This window comes from Neolamprologus brichardi, chromosome 23, assembly GCF_056152115.1.
Source record: "Neolamprologus brichardi isolate AB-2024 chromosome 23, ASM5615211v1, whole genome shotgun sequence".
Taxonomy (NCBI): Eukaryota; Metazoa; Chordata; class Actinopteri; order Cichliformes; family Cichlidae; genus Neolamprologus; species Neolamprologus brichardi.
In genome coordinates this window covers 17,930,030-17,950,315 of record NC_142125.1, presented here as the reverse complement: position 1 = coordinate 17,950,315, position 20,286 = coordinate 17,930,030, and the positions used below count along the sequence as shown (strand labels likewise).

The following is a 20,286-nucleotide window of genomic DNA, read 5'->3' as shown; positions in this document are numbered from 1 at the left end:
TTCCCCCATAGAATAATAGATTTTCTCAATGTTCCCCAGTACAAAACAAGACTTTGCCGGGGGGGAAAGCAAAATGAAAACGCACCACTGAATCACTGAAACACAGACAAAGCTCTAACCCACCCTGCTAGACATTGACAGCATGTGAAGGTTAAGGCAAAAGAGGCTTTTGAAGCTAAATGGAGTTATAAAAAATGTGTTTTGTGTGGGTTTGTGTGTGTGTGTTTTTTTAACATAAACTGGAATTAAGGTAAAAATTGAAGTTTGTTCTCACTAATTTATGTTGGGTTTTCCATCATTAAACTCTAGTGGACAAAATATGCTAGTGTTGTTGCTAGTCAGTCACAGATCATCTAACATATTTTTCAGACCATAAGGCACAGCGGATTATAAGGCGAATTAAGCAAAACAAAATAGTCAAACTTTACTCAACTCATTCTTCTTGTTTCCTCCACTTACGTACCATTGATTCATTAATGCTGAATTTTCCCGCAACTGCTCTATTCCCATTTTCTACTGTGTGACTGATAACCTTGAGTTTGAAATCTGATTCAACAGCATGTCTCTTAACAAGTGCCGTTTTGGGGTCCTTATACACACACAATACGGTAATATTATGTTGAAGCAAAGTACGTATTACTCCGTGAGGCTCCTGACTACAGTAGCTGTAACACTGACAATTTTGACAGATTTTTGAGGGCCGTGTACCTAGGGATGGGTACCGATATGGCACCGGTTCTGACATAAACGGTAGTAACCAGACCGAAAAGCAGCGCACATTTCGTTGCTTTATTTCAGTGCTTTATTTCAGTGCTTTTTTTCCCCCAGAGATGTCATACACTTTGGATTCTAGCCAATCATTTTACCTTTCCAAGGATAGTAGGCAGGCGCAGGTACGTACATTCTTTTAGAGCAGAGCTACAGATTAAAAATGCTCAAGGCGAAGCCGTCAAAAGTCTGGCCTGCAACAAGTGCTTTAAGGTGATACTGTGCAAAGGAAGTAACAACTCGAATCTGATGAAACACCTGGCGACCCATAGCATTTTCTTGAAAGCCGAGAAATGTATGTATTTGATAGCTTGCTGCAAGACCTCACACCGAGCACATCTACTGCGGGTGTGGTGCCTGTTATCGGACCTGGAGTTAGCAACATCCCCCAAGAACCTGAAGAGGAGAGTCCTGGCCCCTAGCCCTGCCAGTGTGGCAGAAATTATGACGGATGATGATGGTAGCAGCAGACGCTCTTCTCTGGGTGAGTAGCTTAGCCGTATAGCTCCAGAGAAAGCTAATATGATTATCTTTTGCAAAAAAAAAAAAAAAAAGCAAAACATGAGAGATTTTAGGACAAAGTTTGTGTTTTCCATTGTTTAAGCACCAGTTCCAACCAAAGGAGGTATATTGTATCAACAGAAAGGGCTATTTATTTTGCATAAAAAAGAGACTGCTAAAAATAAAAACATAAGAGGTTTTCGGACAAAGTTAAGCACCGGTTCAAGCACCGTTTAAGCACCAGCACCGTTTCAAAAGTACCGGCTTGGTATCGGATAAAACCTAAACAATACTCATCCCTATGTGTACCACATAAAATCGGTTCGAGGTCAGTAAGGAAAAATTCATACATAAGGCGCACTGTCGATTTTTGAGAAAATTAAAGGATTGTAAGTGTGCCTTATAGTCTGAAAAATACGGTACTTTTAGAAATCTAGGAAACTGAGAAGTTTTCCACCTCATATAGCAGATTAACTAAAGATTTGTTTGACTGGAGTTGAAAGCTTCTTGCAGTTAAATATCAAACTGAGTTATAGAGAGAAGATGTAGACTTCCTTTTTGGGGCAGACTTTCTTACCTTTTCACACAAATGAAAGTTAGTGAATTGTGGAAAGGTGAGAAAGGTTTAGATTAAATCAGCTATTTCGTCTCCCCCCTTTTTTATTACATATATTACAGTTATATTATCAGTCTTAGTGTAGTAATGATTTACTACCATAATGAACACATACCCGTGGCATTAGCTGGTTTATCCTGCAGCAGAATTTGGGGAAAGGGTTGTCCTGTTGAAAACCAATAATGGATTCATTTTTATTATTGTTTGAAAAAACATGTACAAGCTTTATATTTCATCTAAATAGCAGACCTTCATTCCTTTTGATCTTCTTTAAAATCTTCTTCGTCACCTCTGCAGTCTCTGTATCGTACATCTGCACCATCAGGTCCACTGTGTCCAGTCTGTCTGCGTTCTCCAGTCGACTCTTTTTGATTGGCTTGAAGCCATCCCTTGACTCAGTAACATTTTGCAGACACCACTTGAAGTTTTTCAGCTCCTCAGTTCCTAAAGTCTCCAGAGTTTCCCACAGCCATTCCTTTAAAAGCCCGTCTGTCTTTCTTATCTGATAAAGTAAGAGAACGTTTTTGATAATACGGTTTTATGAAATCTCACCAACATCTGAGTTGTTAACAGAAAAAAAAACAAATAGACTTTGCTCAAACATAAAAGATACATAAATATAGGCTTTTAAACCATAAACTTCAACATTTTTGTGCGACTAACATCAAATTTAACCTTGCTTGTATAAACAAATAATCCAATTTTGCATTAACCTGGGATTGTTTCATTTTAGACAGGCTTTCTTAAAAAATGACAGTCTAATTGTTAGGTCAGTGTTCTGCTTAGAGGTCCAAATGACCCGAGTTTAGTCTTTGCTGTTTGGTCTTTGTCATCCTGCCTGTGACTTTGTTATCAGAGTGCAGTCTGTTGATCTCTGAGGCTGACAAAACTACCCAATTTTGTTTCCTATCTCAAGGTGTCTCCACATTAGAGGTAAAAATTTACTGTGCATTTATTTCTTCTGTTAAATTATATGCCAAACATGAATGTGGTGTCAAACATGATGTTGTACACTGAGGTGGATAGGTGTTTTCTAAAATGAAGAAGAGACAGAATAATGACTTGTTCAGGTTCAAATCAAGACGCTTCCTTTTGTTGTGGCTGTAATGTGATGTTTACCTCAGAGTCTGCTTATCAGGAACAAAAGAGGAAATAACATTTTTTTTTAATATAAAGAAAAGGAACTGAAACAGGATGAAGCATGACTTACAGCACTGCTGTTCAACACCGGACAGATCATCTGCCGGGGCCCAGCCTGATCCTGATCCATGACATGTTTACAACCGAGGATCTGAAGACTGAAGAGAGATCATCCAATTTCAATGAATTATTTAACTGTGCATGGTTAATATCTCTATAAAGAAGTGTTTCATGTAAAGTCAGAAAGCAGATTTATTAGTCACACCTTTACTTCAGGCTTTTAATCACAGATGCTCTGTTTATTTACAGTTCTGTGGTTTTACTATTACTAGTATTTCAGTGACTTACTTTGAAGTCGCAGAAGATTCTTGTTCAGGTATGATTGTTTTTTCAGGCATCAGTTCATGTTTAGATTCAGGTTCAAGTTTAGTACAGTCTTGTGTTTGATTCACTCCACAAAACAGTGAGGAGGACAAACTGGAAGGGAGGCGCTTTCGAGTAAAAAACACGTGTAACTCCAAGTACAAGTCAGTCGTTAGGGATCTGCAGCTGGGCCCAGGTCTGGCAGAATACAGTGTGTACCGCTGCTCTGAACTATAACGTGACACACACACACACACACACACACACACACAGCTTTGAGTGTGAATAGTGAAAAGTGCTGAGCTGTGACATGGAGAAGAGTCATGGACAGTTAGAGATGGTCATCTCACCTCTGATCTTTGGTCTGGCTCTCATGTTCCCCACACAGAGTGGTTTTAGAGGGAGGGACTCCCTCCTCTCTGTCCTCACACTGACCCATGCTGCTGAATTCACATCCACATCAGCTCACACACACTTTCTACCTTCACCTGCAAAGGAAACGCAAATCATTCATGCGCACATCAACTGAAATCCTCCTTTCCATCATGTGTGCTGTCCAAATATCAGCTGCTTCTTTTCTGCTTCATCTCAGTGTCAGTTGAATGCAGTCAGATGCCAGTAAATACTGTCAGGGTGTTCAGGTGAAGCAAACTGATCCAAACTGATTCGATTAGGTGTGGAAACCACTCCAACCACTGCAGCAAGAAGAACAAAGGAATCACAGAAGTTTGCTTTGCTAACAAACAGGAAAACATGAAGAAAACCTTCCAGTTGTCTAAGTAGAGATTTATGAGTTTGTCTGTCTGCAGTACTGTTGTGACCTTCACGTGAAGATGTTAATCAGTTGTTTAAACAGGACATGACATCTAGTTGGTGGCAGGAGATCGGACAGAACACAACTATCATTTGAACACAAATGATAGTAGCACTAAAAATCATCATTGACCTGCGCTACACTTATTTTTTAAATCTACCAAAGTCCACTATTTAGATTGAGAAAAGTTTATATAATTATTTAGCCTTGTTGTGCAAACAAGCCTGCATAACTTAATAAATGTAGAATTTGAAAAATAACAAACCTAAAAAGAAACACTAGGTACGAGATAGATGAGTACCTATGGTACGGTGATACTTTTGGTAAACAACCATTTGACTAACATGTCTGTCTCACCTGCTCTTGTTCCATCTCTGTTTTGTCCTTGTTCTCCCTCTCTGTTCCTCTCTCTCTCCCTCTTTGTGCTGACAATCAAGCCAAACACCAACACCATCAAATATACAGTTGAAACCAGATATTTACATACTCTTCAGATAAAAAACACAAACACTTTTTTAATTGTAACATCAAATCAGACTAAATGTTTTTGTTTTTTTTTGATTGATAAATATAAAAAACATATTTGTTAAATTTGAGAGTAAAGAGAGAAACTATCTGCATTTCTTAATTGTAAATGGCACCAAATAGTACTCAAAATTGAGCACACTTATGGAGGTCGACAATTCTTTTCCTGGTGTTTTGGTTAACATCTCTTGATTTTAACATTTCAAAGAAACAGGCTCTGTGTTTTGCCTTATATGCATCCACAGGTGTGCCACCAATTTACTCACATGGACTCTACTAACCTATCAGAAGTTTCTTCAGCCCAGAATGGAATCATCTGGAGTTTTCTTATTAATTAACAATAAACTTAGTGTATATGTACTCCTAAATTTGATGAAAGTGATAAAAAATAGACAGCTCTCTTTATTCTGACATTTAACTAATTCAAAAGATATTTCAATATTTATTTATCCAAAACAAAACAAGTTTACTCTAAATTGATGTTGTACAGTAAAAAAAAATGTTCTTGTGTTTTCCATAAAGTGTATGTAAATATCTGGTTTAAACTGTGAATATACTGCTGTGTATTGAAATTCCTCGTTTTGCATAGAAATACACTGAACAACATACAAAGCATAATAAATAAAATAACATCTACCTGAGTTTTTTCTTTGAAAGAAGCTGCTTATGTCCATTCTTGTATATCAGTACATTACTGAAACCGATTTATTTAGCCGTGGAGGGAAACAACTGAAAATATGAAATAAACACACATGTAAGCTAAGACTCTCTAAAAAAACAGCATTGTTGTTGTTCGGCTTTTCATTTCGCCATTTGTTGATTCACTCGAAGAGCAAGTACCGTAATATGGGTCAAGTGATCAGTTTGATATCAATCTTTCGTGATGCACCGTCATATTTACATTATTTGTACAGTACGAATGATTTGCTTTGGTCCCTGGTCAAACTTCAGTTCTCCTCTGCCTGCCTCGCTGTGCTTCTCCAACAGCAAACTGCAGGCAGCAGCTCCCCCCGCCCCCTCGCTCAATCGCTTAGTGTCTGAGCTCGGATCATACCAATATTAGAGGGGATTTACGCACAGTCGTAAATTCCCACAGTGTGCACTATGTGCTTCGAATATTGTGTGTAGTTTTTTGTTTATACTGTTGTCAGCCAGGCATCTAACTATGAAAAAATTACACTCCAAAAGACCCCGGGCTTCTGAAAAAACAACCCGGGCTTAAGTCCAGTAAGCCACCCCCCACTCCGCCACTGGGACTAATAAGGTATATCAATTCAGTTCATTTCAATGAACACAGCAATGAAACTAAACTAATAGAGTGAACATTTGTTTACAACATGACTCAAATTAAAGCTAAACAGTAAGAAAGCTAAATCCTAAAGTCTGAAATACTGAAAAGTTCCAGATGTTTTACCTTTACTTGGAGAAATGACTTTGTGTTGCTGTGAAAAACAGAAGCGACAGTTACAGTAAAAACCGAGAAGAAAGGCTTTAAAAAGTGATGCTTCCTGTTTGCATTTACTCTCACCAAAAGGGAAGTCCACCAGCGTACAACTGACATCTGTACTGAATACAGCTGCGGGATTCAGGACAGATGCACGGATTATGATCATTATATTAATTAATATATTATATGAAATATTAATATATTAATTAATATAGTAATTAATTAATAATTAGTAGTATTATAAGAACAGATTACAGATGCTCAGTGGTCCTGTGACCAAAAGAGAGCGACTCTTTTGGTCACAGGACCACTGTAATCTGTTCTTATAATACAGATTTGTAAGATTGTGAATATGTGCGTCCAGGTCCTTTTTTTATTTTTAGCTGAGTGCCACAGGAGGGTGGGGCAGAGTAGAAATGAATGCTGTGTTTGATTTACAACCTGTGTCCTCATAAATGAAAAAGTCCCCTCATGGTTTGAAGGAGTGTGAAGGAGTGTGTTACAATACAGTGAAAGGAATGTTTAGACTCTTTGCTGAAGTTACCAAAAAGGAAGGAATAAAATAAGATATTTGTCCTGAATCACCATGTATTAGTAGGCTTATCTGTTAAAAATCGGCAGAAATACGAAATAACCAAAAGTACATGAACATCATATATTCATTATTGAATGAACCATCCATTTTCTGCCTCATAATCCAAGAGAAATGCTCAGACTTCCCTCTTCCAGCCACCTGCCTCAGCTATTCTTTGTACACAAAGACGTTCCCAAACAAAGCCTGCCTTTGTCGCACTTATCAGGGCTGGAACATTCAAGGTCCATCATTAGAGCTACTCCTCCAAACACCAAGAATCAAACACAGTAGTCGACCTGCAAAAATAAGAACCACCACCACCTTCATCTAGGATGTCACCGCAGGTTCATCACTGTGGTGTATTATTTAATAAACCAAGGCCAAAATCACAACCTGAAGCTATCTTAATTTAAAAAAGAAAAAGAAAAAAAAAGAATGTTTTGCTTCATGTCATTTATTTTTAAACCAAGATGTTGTTGACTGATGTTGATTGAGTCGATCAGAAACACAACCTTTCCTGACTCCAGGAGTTCATCCATCGATCCAGAGGGACGCTAAAGGATCTTCACTAATAGAGAGGTCACAGATTCATGGAGTTTTGGCTCTACTCTCCTCATCCCATCTCTAAGACGGAGGTCAGCCACCCTTCAGATGAAGCTCGTTCTGACACACTGTGCTCACCTTCATCAGAATAGAGCACTACAGCAGCTTCATCACTGCAGGCGCTGATTAAGTTTATTTAAAGCCTTTTGTTGTCCACATTTTTCCTGTGCCATTTATCTATATCACCATGTTACACCCCGACATGATGCAGATAGTTTCAGAGAAGCAAAAAAAAAAGACAAGAGTAAAAAAAAAAAAATTGTTTTTAATTATTGTAGAACAATTTGTGTTTAAACGGGACTTTATTATTCAATCATTCCATTAACTGAATGAATCAGTTAATGAATCAGCTGTTTCACAAACCAATCATAAACAATAACAGGGAATACCTCAAAGACACATTTTTAAATCTTTTTCAATTTAATTATCTGAACTTGGCTTCAGTGGGACTGACATCTGATTGTTAACTCTTTATTTAATAAAACACACACAAAACAAATTCACATGGTAAGTGTAAAATATAAATTACTGCATAAACATTTCTCATTGATAATTAAACATTTCCATCGTCACAGTGGATTCAGTGGCTCCTCCTTGTGGCAGGAAACTGTTACTGCAGAACAAAAACACAGAAACGTTTCGTTTTATTGTTGGGTTTTTATTGAGCTTCAGCAATGAACCTGCAAACGTCAGATGTAACAAACAAACCAGAATGATGAATGCTGATGAAGTCTGAAGTCATCAACACCTTCCTTAACATCACACTTAGAGTCAAAACAAAGGTTTGAATCCAGTTTTCAGGACAAAAAACAAGCAATTAAATAAATTGCATTAAAAACAACCAGAAACAGGGAAGAAAAGAAGAAAAAAAAAAGCTACCAGTTTTTCCTAAATTTCCCACAATGCCTCTGGGTTGCTTTCCACACTTCACACCATGGTCAGCTACAATGAAAAAGACCAGGGTCACATGACTGCTGCGATGACCTTCAGACATCACAGGTACCCCGAGCAGAGACCCTCACCATTCAGACTGTAACAGCGCAGCGATACACAAACACACGGCACATCAGAGCTGATCGATTAACTGATTGGGTGACTGATAGACAGTTTATGTGCGGTCGCAGCTTCTTTGATGGTTTCTACAAGAGAAACACTGTAGCGCCACCTGTGGTCACACCAGAGCAAGCAGTAGTTACACTTAAATGATCCTGGTCACATAACCACGATGTTTGTTGGTATAAGGGAAAAGATCCTGGACTTTGGTTCAGTCTGTCCTGACTTAAAACTGTATGATAAACAGGCTTAAACTTGAGCTGAAGCAAAGAAACTAAAAACACTGGATGTTTCCAAGGCTGTGAAACCCTGACAAATACCTCCATGACACAACAACTAAGCCAAGGAACAAAACAAATTATGAAAACAAAACACTGAACACAACTGATTGGTTTTCATCGGATGACTGACAGGCAGAATTATTCATATTAAAACTTAACACAAACTAATCTGAAAATGACTTAAAGCCAACAAGTTGGCTGAACGTTGTAGTGCCTAGAGTCTTTGTGTAATTAAACAGACAGTTAACTCCACATGTTGATGAAGAAGACTCTAAACCACTGATCTGTTATCATCTGTTATCACTGAAAAGAGAAAAAAAATGAAACAAATAAACTGATACAAGAAGGCTGTTAATCTTAACATTTTGTTAAGATCTCTACTATGACACTGCAACAATTAAACCAGATAATAAATAAACCTGAAATGTTGACAGATAAAATCTGAGGTATGAAAGTTGGGAGTAAATCTTTGACTATGGAAGCAAAACAACTTTGATGCATTGGCTTGTGCAAGAAAACTCAAACTATGATTTGAGGACTGAACCCTGAAAATCAAGCGAGTAAACTGTTGCTCAGTCAACTAATCAGTTAATCAGCTCTTTGTGCGACCTGGGAAGACTTGCACACATCTGCGTTGCAGCTTTTTTGATCTCTCGTCACTTCATAAACATAAAATATGCCGGTAAACAAGATGAAGCTTAAAGGGAGCTTCGGGTTGTTTTGACCCATCTGCATCCGAAACAATATATATAAATATATAAAACACAGCAGATCTTTAATAACAGTATTATATAGCAAATGATAGAAGACGCAGGCAATAAATCTGACATTTTACTGACTATTCTCAGCACTGATTGTAATAAAGTCATGCTTTTGTTGGATTGTAGATGGTAAATGGCCTGTATTTATATAGCGCTTTACTAGTCCCTAAGGACCCCAAAGCGCTTTACACATCCAGTCATCCACCCATTCACACACTTGTGTGGATTGTGTTGGATGTTTTGCTGTTTTTAGTAAACAGATTATTTTTGACAGTTTTGGGGGGGTTGGGGGGGCAACTGGAACATTTCTTTTGAATATTTTGTTGTCAAAAACATAAATAAACTTCACTTTTACATTTTTGTTTTTTTTAATCAATAATAAATAACAGCCTAGTTGTAAGTGCTTATTTTCCTTCAACAGTAATTTCTTCAAATAAAAACAGAGAAAAGGTGGCCGATTGTTCTCACATGTATCACATATCTGATACTTAATTAATACATTAAGTATTACATTAATTTGATGTTGAATGTCTTTGGATCAAACGGATGCTTTTTACGTGAGTAATACAAAGACACACATGCAAGGAGAATCACTGAAATGAACACAACCTAAAAAAAAACAAAACAACCAAAAACCTTCACAATCCCGGTCTGTGGCAAACATCAGTCTCTATATGGCGTCACTGTGAAACATCCAGGTAGATTAAAGCCTGTTAAATCTGCCTGACAGTGTGACTTCCTGTTTTATTCATAGATGATAGAGAGCACTTCCCTCCTGGCGATCGACAAAAAACGTGAACAATGTAAATCAGCTTTATAAAGGTGTTTTCTGTGGAAGAATTCCAATTTGATCAATATGACTAATATTGGCCCATCACAGAAGTATCTGAGTACAATTATAACGAAACACACACTGAAACTTTAGACGTTAAAGGTCCGGCAGCAATCTCGGAAAGTCGAACAACTTTATTTTTCTGTTTATGACAGTAATCTGGGTCGTATCGATGTTGTTCGGATACTTTTCTTCTTCTTCTGCTGTAATGTCCTTTTTTGGTCTCGGGCATCAAAAGAGCTTCAATAGGGGTAAATAATGACTGGTTTTAAAACCTCGTCAGCTCTCCATAGAACTTATTTTTTATTTATTTAAATGGTGGCGCTCAAAGGTCAAATGCACTGCAACATAAGAAAACATTAACAAATGGAACAAGTACACAAAACAGAAAGGAAATTGAAGAAAACACTACTAAAAAATAACTTTTTGTGAGTTTTCTTTTATTGTACTTTGTGTGTTTTTGGAGTACTTTTCTACTTGCAGCTGTTTGACCTTTCAGGGCCACACTCAGTTTTGAAATCATTGGATATCAGCCAGGAGACTAGTTCATCAGTTTTTCAGGCATTAACCAATATTGGCCAATATGGATACTTACAGATTTTGGAGGTTATTTCTTTGTTTTCCAGTAACACAGCATGAAGTTAGCACTGAAAAGCAATGAAAACACCATCTGACTCCAATCAGATCTAAACAGGACCACACCGATATCTCTGGTGTCATGACACAGCGTGTCCAGCAGGGCAGATGACTTGATTAGCAAGACTAAGCTAAACGACTATCTTTATGACTGTCAACATACATGGAATAACATGACAGCCTGTCTTTAGGAGACTGTTTATAAACTGATCAATTTAACGTTGATGTCATGAACATTAGTGCAGCGAGTTCATTCATGTTTGTTTTGGAGGGCTGAAAACAGGTGGAGGTGGATGCAGCGGGTGAGTCAGAGTGTAACAGTCGCAGGTGGTTTCGAGCTGAGGTTTAGTTTTTACATTTTTCTGTCACCTGATTGGAGGATGAGTTACATCAGCACACTGAACAGACTAATAAGAAATGCCTCAGGGCAGAAAAGGCATTTTTCAGTCGTCTGAGCTGAAGGATGAAATGTTAAGACGATAGCTGTATATAATGACGATAGATGTATGGATGTCAATAATTCAAAGCAGCTCCATCATACATTTACCAGGTTTAGAGCAAATATGGAAAAGAAGGGTTTAACTTTGTTATTTTTAAGGTATAATCTAGTTTTTGATTAAAGCTAAACCCAACTCAAGTCTGTGCCTACTTTCAAGAGAAGAAAAGCACAAACAGAGCAGGACAGAGGAGAGTCAGGTGCTGCAGGGAGGAGGTTACCGCTGCACCCCGAGGCAAAGCAGTCACAGGAGGCAAAGGACGTGGAGTGGTTATTTTAACGGCAGGCTTCTCTGCAACACAAAACAGATAAACATCAGTTTAATCAGAGCTGAACGTGTAAAAAAACACTTTTTTCTTTTTAAGGGAGGAAGCCGCTGTTGGCCTAAAAATAAAGATGCTTTCTGTTACTTTTTTTTAAATTTTAAAGTGCAACTTCTTAAGTGTAGCATTTGTAAGTTTGCTGGGAAGTAGCGCAATCTTTGTTTTATGCTGTCAAATCAGCCCAAAGTCAAATCTGCACGAGGCACACCTTAGTGGTTCAGTAAATTAGCTGTTCATTTTAGTCAGTGTTTGAGCTCTAGAAGGTCTGTTTCCTCTTTTATCCTCTCTGTTTTAACACTACTGCAGCTTTGTAGGTGATGTAATGGTAAATGGCCTGTATTTGTATATCGCTTTACTTTGTCCCTATGGACCCCAAAGCACTTTACACTACATTCAGTCATCCACCCATTCACACACACACACATTCACACACTGGTGATGGCAAGCTACATGTATGCTGTATGTTGCTTCTAAAAACACACCTGACAGTTGAATACTGAAATATTGTGGGCAGATCAGAAACAAACAAAAAAAAGGAAAAAAAAAAAAAAAAAGCTAATAAAATTATTTTCTTCCTCTTGTAGTGCTGCTTCGGATTTTAGATTCAGATTTAAGTTTTTGTTTTCACTTTTTTTAATATGAAAAGTGAACAATATTTAAAAGGCAAACACGACATTGGAACTCTTTAAAGATTCAAATGTGTTCACAGGTGTAGGTGCAGTCCAGCAGGTGACAGTGTTGCAGCACAGAGCCACTGATGGGGCTGCTTAATAGTCTGATAACCACACTCATGTTCACCTGCAGGAGATGGAGGATATTGTTAAAAAGCCTCTTAAATTGGGGAAAATCTGAATGAAGTGTGGTGCTGTCTGAGCTCAAGTTTCACCTGATATTGACCTGCTGCACAAACCACAAGCAGTTGAAAAAGTTTTTATCCCCATACCTGAGCTCACACTCACTGATCAGGGTTCATGCTGTTTATCTGTGACACATGTAGGGCCACATGGATGCAGCGGATTCATAACGAGCCCTCAACTCCAGCTTAGACTCGATTTGATATTGTTGCGTTGTTGTTGTTTCTGCATCAATAAAACTAATGGTGTCCAGCTTCAACACTGCAAGACACCAATATCATTGTAGTGATGTCATAGTTTTATAATGTGGAAAGAGTCAGGCACCACAACAACAGGATAATAAGAGTTGCACACTAGATTTGCAGCACGTGTATTTGTTCAGAGAGAGAATGGATTAATAAAGAGGATTTTTGTGCAGCAGTCAGCTCTTTGTGAGCTCGAGACTTCGTCGCCACTTACTGTGAACAGTTTCTGCACTAAATTAGATCTAAAGAGGAAATGTGTCCTGATTTCTATTCACTAATCACAGCAGCATGATAATTTTCTGCACTTTTCAAAGACCCCTGAGCTGCTGCTGCACAAACACTGAGGTGTTCCTAATAAGGTGCTTGTGCTGCTGAACTGACCTGTGACTTTCAGAGTCATCTTGGTCTGATAGCCCACTTTGGGGATGTCGCAGTCATACGGGCCAGCGTCATCTGCCCTCAGGTCCTTTATGAGGATGGAGAAGTTTCCAGTCTCGTATTGGTTTGGAAAGCTGAACACGCGACTTTTGAACTTTGCATCTATTTTATCCTCTCTGCCGTTGAAGATGTCCAACACAACTTTGTCATCCTTGTCCCTCCAGAAGGCGTTGACCTCCTTGGGCAGCTTTTCAGAGTAGACACAGGGCAGGAGGACCTCACCCCCGATGAAGCCAGTCCTCACAGACTGGCTGCTGGCTGCAGGACGACAGGACAGGTGAGTTACAGATTACCTGTGCACAGCTTCACCACAGCTCTGTGCTTTAGCTCACTGTTTAAGCAACAGACTAAAAAACTTAATGTTCCAGTTTTTCTCTGGATAAACTTCTGTCCTCTGAACCAAATCATCACAAGCCAATTTATGGAATCAGTCTGTTGTTTGGAAAAACCTTAAACACATAAAACACTCACTGGATGTTCTCCTGCTTAGTAAACCCTCATGAATGTCTTTAAATATGCAGAGGACTGTAAATTTTTACTGTGATTAAAATCTGCCACACGATGATGGGAATACTCGGTAATTGCTGCTGCACTGTGTAATTCATGCTCAGTGCTGTGAGTGAGTGACCTGCAAACATCATGTGACTTTGAGCACAGGGAAAATCTCACAGCAGAAGAAGAACACGAGCAGTATTTTAGCATTAATTAATCGGATTCAGCTGTAAATGTCTGTCCTGAGACTCTGAGGGGCCGTAAACTGAAGCCAAGAACAGCTTCCCTCTTTTCCTAACTGTAATCCAAGTCCTTCATCAGCTAAATACTTCACTAAATGGCACTGACCTACATGATTACAGAGCTCTGCAGAAAAGTGAGTCAGGTCTTAGAAATAGTTCATCTTTAAATATCTGCAAATACCAGAGATCCGAAGCATGAATGTGAAGGCAGGCTATTACAATAAACTAAACCTGAGGCAGGTCAGATCAAACTGAACTTTTTTCTCTTCATAATCAAAGGAAAATGTATAAAATAATAAAAGTGAATAAAAAAATAAATTAAAGGTTTGGGACTTCAACACTTAACCTGCCAAATGTTAAAGTGGATTTAAACTGTGGTGACTTTAGTGTGTGGAATTCAAAACGAGGGTGTTCACACAATTAACATAAAAAAAACAAAGATAAGCTGCCAGAAGATCTGTCTGTGTGGAGCTGATTTGTACAGAATCTGACAAATCCTGCTTCTTTTCCACTGGTTGTTACTCTGTAAAGCAGGAACATCAAACTCAGGGTGACGTACAGCCCATTTTTATCCGAGGTGGTCCGAACCAGTAAAACTGTCCTGTCTGTCAGTGAAGTTTAACTACACATTTAGCTGAGATGATTTCATTTAGGAAAAAAACAAGTGTCATTTCAATAATATTCTTCAGTTTTCCTACATGTTGAAAAACATCCTGCTGTAGTAAGTGGGAGACATCTATCAGAGCAACTCGTAAACTGTAAGAAATCAACATGGAAAATTATATAAAATGTTCTAATGGCTGATTGTACAGACTGAAATGAAATGAAAGCCCCTGTTCTGTTAGTTACTTTAGGGTAGTATGAATGGGTTTTATCAGCAAGAAAAACCTGGGAACTTCAGCTCTTTTGGTTTTTTGTTTGTTTTGTTTTTTTACACTGACTTCAAATATAACATTTGTTTTAATGCTTTTATTTTGAAAACAAACCAAAACGACAATACCACAGAGGTTAAAGTTTTCAAACTGCTGCAACATCTGTGTATGATCTTTGTACGTCTGTGGAAGGAGGGATGGGCTAAAGAAGGCTAGCATGCGCAAAGATGTTTCCAGCACTTGCTTTTGGGCTCGTACTGCACAACTGTATGTCAGAACCAACAACTCTCACAGATTACATTTTCTCTGTGCTCATCGCTGATTTCTTCCACACTTTGCTGAGAATGAAAAAAGTGACAGCGTGGCACTCATCAGCTAATATGTTTTCAGCGTATTTCATCTTTGTTTTTGTTTGTTCTTTGTTTATTTGGAGGGGCGCCATTCTTTCATGTATTCAGCACAGGCCTGGAGCTGGTGATAAACAAGAGAGAAAACCACACACTCACAGATAATTTTATGATACTTTTACAGCTGAAACTAGAAAATAATTCCAGGCAACCTGCTTACATTATAAAGGTTAATTCATTTGTAATAAATCCAGTCATAAAGACGGTAGCAGGATCCTGATTTTCTGCACAGTCTTTAGGGTTTTTTCCATAGTACCTACTGGGACAGGCCCAATGTGGCACGACTCTTTTTTCCATTACAATCGAGTACAACCTAAAGCACATCGGGTTGTTATAGCAACGTAGGGAAGTGTCTTGTGACGTCATTTGTATGCAACATGGACGCCGAGGTGATGGTATACCTGATTTAGGTGAAGGAGACGCTCTCATGACTTATCGAGTGACGCCACTGATTAGCCAATCGATGGCATGGAGTCTGTTGGACGGTCTCAGACCATTTGTAACCCTAAAAAACCATGTGGTTAGTGACTCTCTGGCCACCCTGCAGCCTCTTTGTTGTGTGCATCACTGTATGAAGAAGTGATTGTGTATCCACAGTATCAACAGACTCCCTGCTCATCTCTGCTCTTTGCTCACATGCAAACATACACTAACTAAACTGGATCTAAATCCTCTTCTGTCCACAAAGGGAACAACAATTGCCAAGCTCAGAAATTTTCCACTCTTTCACATCTTCCACTTTCCTGTCTGTCTCATGCTGCCGTACATGCAGGTACCACAATGAGACAAGCCGTTTACATTCAGAAAATGACTACACTGGTCAGTAGGAACTGCCAACTCACTCAAACTGCTCTCTAATGACTGCACACTTTTACTTTTGGTTTATTTTGGAGGGCCACACAGACTTTCCATGGCATGCTTCTCATGTTTGTTCAGCTCACCTGATGCAACACAACAAGAACATGAACAGCAGGAAACCAGAAAGAGGAAGAAGATTCACACTTGACTAGGAACTGAAACCGCAATACTTAACCACATAGAGCTGTCTTCTGCTTTAGGTCTTATTTTTGGTGGAAATATTTAATCACACTGTGTTTAAATATCTTAAATTACCCTGACACACAAGGAGAACCAACACTGAACCAAAAAAAAACTACACTGAGGTGAGCGAACACGCCGAGAGTCTCCAATTTGAGACAGATCCGTTAATAAATGTCTTCACTACTGGCTAGTTAAAATATGAAATAAATATAGAAATTAATAATAATTCAAGTGTTGAAGTCCCATATTTGAAAATAAAAAACTTCAAAAGCAACTAGTGACAATTTCTGAATAGTATAGAGCTATATTTCACAGAAATGCAACATTAAACTAATGTTTTCATTTTTGAGACCGAGTTTGAAAGCAGGGACATCGCTCAGGAGTAGTCTGAGGTAAAGCTGACTGATAAACTTAATTCAGGCTAGGTTTAAATATACAAAGAGGCATTAAAACTGCCACAGAGTAGCATTTTCATGTGTCAAAAATCTTGCAGCATTCACTCTGGCTGTCAGCATGCTGACCGTCTGACCCCTGCTTGCCTGTAGCCATCATTGCATTACAGTTAGAATCTTGACTACTGATCACGCCGTTATGTATTGGCCTCAGAAGACTTCTCACATGAAATGAGCAAGTAATCCACTTGTGAAAATATGCCCGTGTTTAATCTAACCCCAGACTCTTTTTCTATTTTCTACTGATGTTTTTGTTTTTGTGGTATCATTTGTCATATTTGTTCGATCCAGCACTTAGCAACAGTTAACACTGTTTGAGACGTTAATATTAAAGATGCAGTCAGACTTTCATGTGTGTTTGTGAGGGAGGGCTGAATGTGAGTGGATCGGCCTTTAAGAAAAATGCATACCTGAAGAAATATCTGATGTATGAAACTCTTGTGTACTGTTTGTTTGTATATGTGTCTTTCTTGCTGCTGTTACACCCAAATTTCCCCTTGTGGGACAATTAAAGGATTATTCTATTCTAAGCTCAAATTTCACAGAAGTCATGACATCTATCCAAACTTTAGACTATAAAAAGTTTTTTTTATGCGAGACTCACCCACGCTCAGATTCCACAGCAGGCACACAGTCAGGCTGTGGAGACAAAGAAAGACACCCAGGTTTCAGTGTAACTCCTGTGACACAGCTGATGATACTGAAATCCAACAAATCCAGGAATGTCAACGAGCAGGTCCAGTGAAGTGCAGAAACAGCAGTATTGAGTATTGAAACAAAAATTCAACGAAGCATTAGAGGTAAAAACATAAAATGAAATAGCATTTTAATTATGTAAAATCCTTCCAAAGTAACACTTAAACTAGATTAAAAGTAAAAGTCAAAAGAGTGGACTCGTCTTTTCATTTTCAAGGAAAAACGGCCAAAAACGTGAATGTTAAACCTTCGTAAATTATTTTCTTGGTGTTAAGTTGGGCTTTTTAAAATTATTATTAAGAAAGGGAGTTTTAAGCGTAAATGAGAGAAAACTTAAGTATTGTCTGGATTTTTTCACAGTTTTTAAAAATCATTATCCGTGATCCGGGGTTTCACCATGTGTTATTTAGCTATAAATGTTATCTCGACATGTTTTTAACTTAAAACTTAAAGACGATGGAGTGAAATGAGTTAGCGGAGAACCAGCAGGAGTTAAAGCGGCTCCCTGTGAGCTGGTTATATGGGGAGAAGCTCGTTTATCTGCAGTTAATTCAGAGAAAATCTGTTTGTCTCGTTTGACTTCTTTAAACTTGGCCAGTTACCGGAAGTAGCTTAAGCTAAAAGAAAACGGCTAACGCTGAACTACGTAGTTAGCCTCGGTGACCCATCACACTCATTTTGTGGCCCAGTCGTTGTCGGTTTCATTACTGACCTGATTAAACTGTTCATGCCGTTTCTTTATCCCTCCCAGATGCCCAAAATAAATTTTATATTTACTTATTACTTCTAGTTTTCCAGCTAGCTAGACACTCCTGGCTTACGTATCCCACTAAACGGAAGCCAAGAGGCAGTCATTTCCGCTTTAAAAAGTTCAGTATAATAATAATGCACATACTATGAGAAATACTTTTAATATATATCTCGGCTGTGTTTGTGTGTGTTTACAATATTATTTCAACCCCCCAAATTTAAAAATCCACGTTTTTTAAGCCGTCTACGTCAAATTTCTGCTAAATTGTTGCGATTTGTGCTCCGAAACTCCAGAATAAGCAGATTTTCCAGCTGTAACGCACCTGTCACATATTCTGCAACTGTCTGACATCAGTGAAAACACCATGCGCACAGGCTGAACCTCCTCATGCTGTCTTCTCTTTCTCCTCTTGCGCCTCCTCCAGCACTGGTGTTGCGGAGACTTCTGCAGCCGTGTCCATGTGTGGATGGTCCTCACTGAGCCTGCGTGAAGGGAGAAAAAACCGAAAAAAAACTTCAGTGATTACACTTAAACGGAAAAACTGTTTAAATAAAGTTTGTTCGAAAAGTCACGGAATGTGCAGGGAGACAGAATTTACTGCAACACCTCCTCCCGTTTAATCCTGCAGGTAGTTTCCTGCTGCTCACAATAAATAATCACACTAAAAACAAAAAACAAAAACACTGTTTTGATGCAAGAATAGCTTCAATGTTTCTTTTTTTTGTCTCCACATATTTATTTACTGCATATATATATATATATATATATATATAAAACTAGTATTTATTATCATGACAATTGTTAGGCTGCTGATGTAAATTGATTCATTAGTGTATATTTGACAAAGAATCTGAATTGACATGTCTCACTTTTTATATGGCACGAATCAATGTGTTATTTTATCAGGTGGCAACATGTCCTAGTGCACAAATGGACAGTGCAGTCAGAGGGGAAGAGCCAGGGCCAAAGGTGAGGCACATCAAGCACATAATAATACTTTTAATCTGAGGATAAAACGCATGTACTGAGGCTAAAAGAAGCTTCAGTGCTCACAGAAGACTAAAAAGATGGGTAAGGTTAACAGTGACTCGAATGAGATTAAACAATGCTGCTGTATGCCATGTCCACCAGAAGAGACTGGACAGTTTAGATGTAAAACCAATATGCCAGCAGTTTATCTCAGTTAACAAGAGGAGAAGGCATGTGTGTGGCCCCTTCACATAGTGGACGTTGAGTTGTTGTGTGGGACAGCAGTAGTCCATGTCTGTTGCTGTAACAGTAGTTCATGTTTGGAATAAAAACATCCCAGCTCACTGACTTGATCGGGGCAATAGTGCCTAAACTGTTGCATCATTTTGCTGAGAGATCTTTTACTTTGTGGTAATCTTAGATGAGTAGTATTATGGACAAAACCCACCAGGTCATTCAGTGTTCCCTTAGTGCTATTGTATATAAGAGATGTTGGTGTACTATAACTGAAGTAATGTTGTTAAGTCCTTAAAGTCATATTCTTTTATTGTCATGACTGTATTTGAAGCTATTTTTTATGTTTGTATGATAGCTGATTTATATGAAATATGGCTGAAGTAAACTAAACTCTAAAATACTTAGTCAGTCATTTGTTTAATAGTAATTTAACATTATATAATTCAAATGTAAAACTATGAATTGTAATTTTAAATGGTTTAAAAGCATGTAGAATAGCATAGCAAGTATATTTCTCCTTTTTTATCAAGGAGCAAAGACAAAAAGGGGGGAAAAAGAAACAGGGCAGGGTTCGATGGTTGAATCATCTGTCCCCACCAATGCCAAAACCAAATCTACGCCCTTGCCTGGGGGACTTTTAATAACTTTTATTTATATCGTATTGTGTTTTTCTTTTCAGCAGAGTTTCAGCTCGTTTGGGAGCTGGTTAAGGAGGAACTATGCGGGAGCTGTATAATTTGGGGAAGTAAAGTTTGTCATTTTATCTGTAGTTTCTGTGGCTGTGCTTTGCTTTCAGGTCACTAATTATTGCAACAGTGATTTTTATTTGTACTTTATCTGAGCCCTGAGAAAAGAGA

General features: G+C 38.3%; 1 protein-coding gene across 3 annotated transcripts in view; it reads right to left on the bottom strand.

The window, feature by feature from the left end:
• Window positions 1-7,610: 7,610 nt before the first annotated feature.
• LOC118455024 (T-cell surface glycoprotein CD4-like) overlaps window positions 7,611-20,286 on the bottom strand; it is a 37,327-nt gene continuing 24,651 nt past the window's right edge. Inside the window, exons 2-6 of one of the 3 annotated variants that reach the window (XM_087836221.1) lie at window positions 18,546-18,705; window positions 17,381-17,415; window positions 13,214-13,528; window positions 11,564-11,702; window positions 7,611-7,964 (exon numbers count right to left, since the gene is read on the bottom strand). In XM_087836221.1, coding sequence (XP_087692347.1) covers window positions 11,566-11,702; window positions 13,214-13,528; window positions 17,381-17,415; window positions 18,546-18,589 — 531 coding nt within the window. In that variant the 5' untranslated portion in view covers window positions 18,590-18,705 and the 3' untranslated portion in view covers window positions 7,611-7,964; window positions 11,564-11,565. Of the gene's footprint in view, window positions 7,965-10,711; window positions 11,703-13,213; window positions 13,529-17,380; window positions 17,416-18,184; window positions 18,318-18,545; window positions 18,706-20,286 lie in introns of those variants that run through there. The other 2 variants (XM_087836220.1, XM_087836222.1) reach the window with 2 other exon arrangements.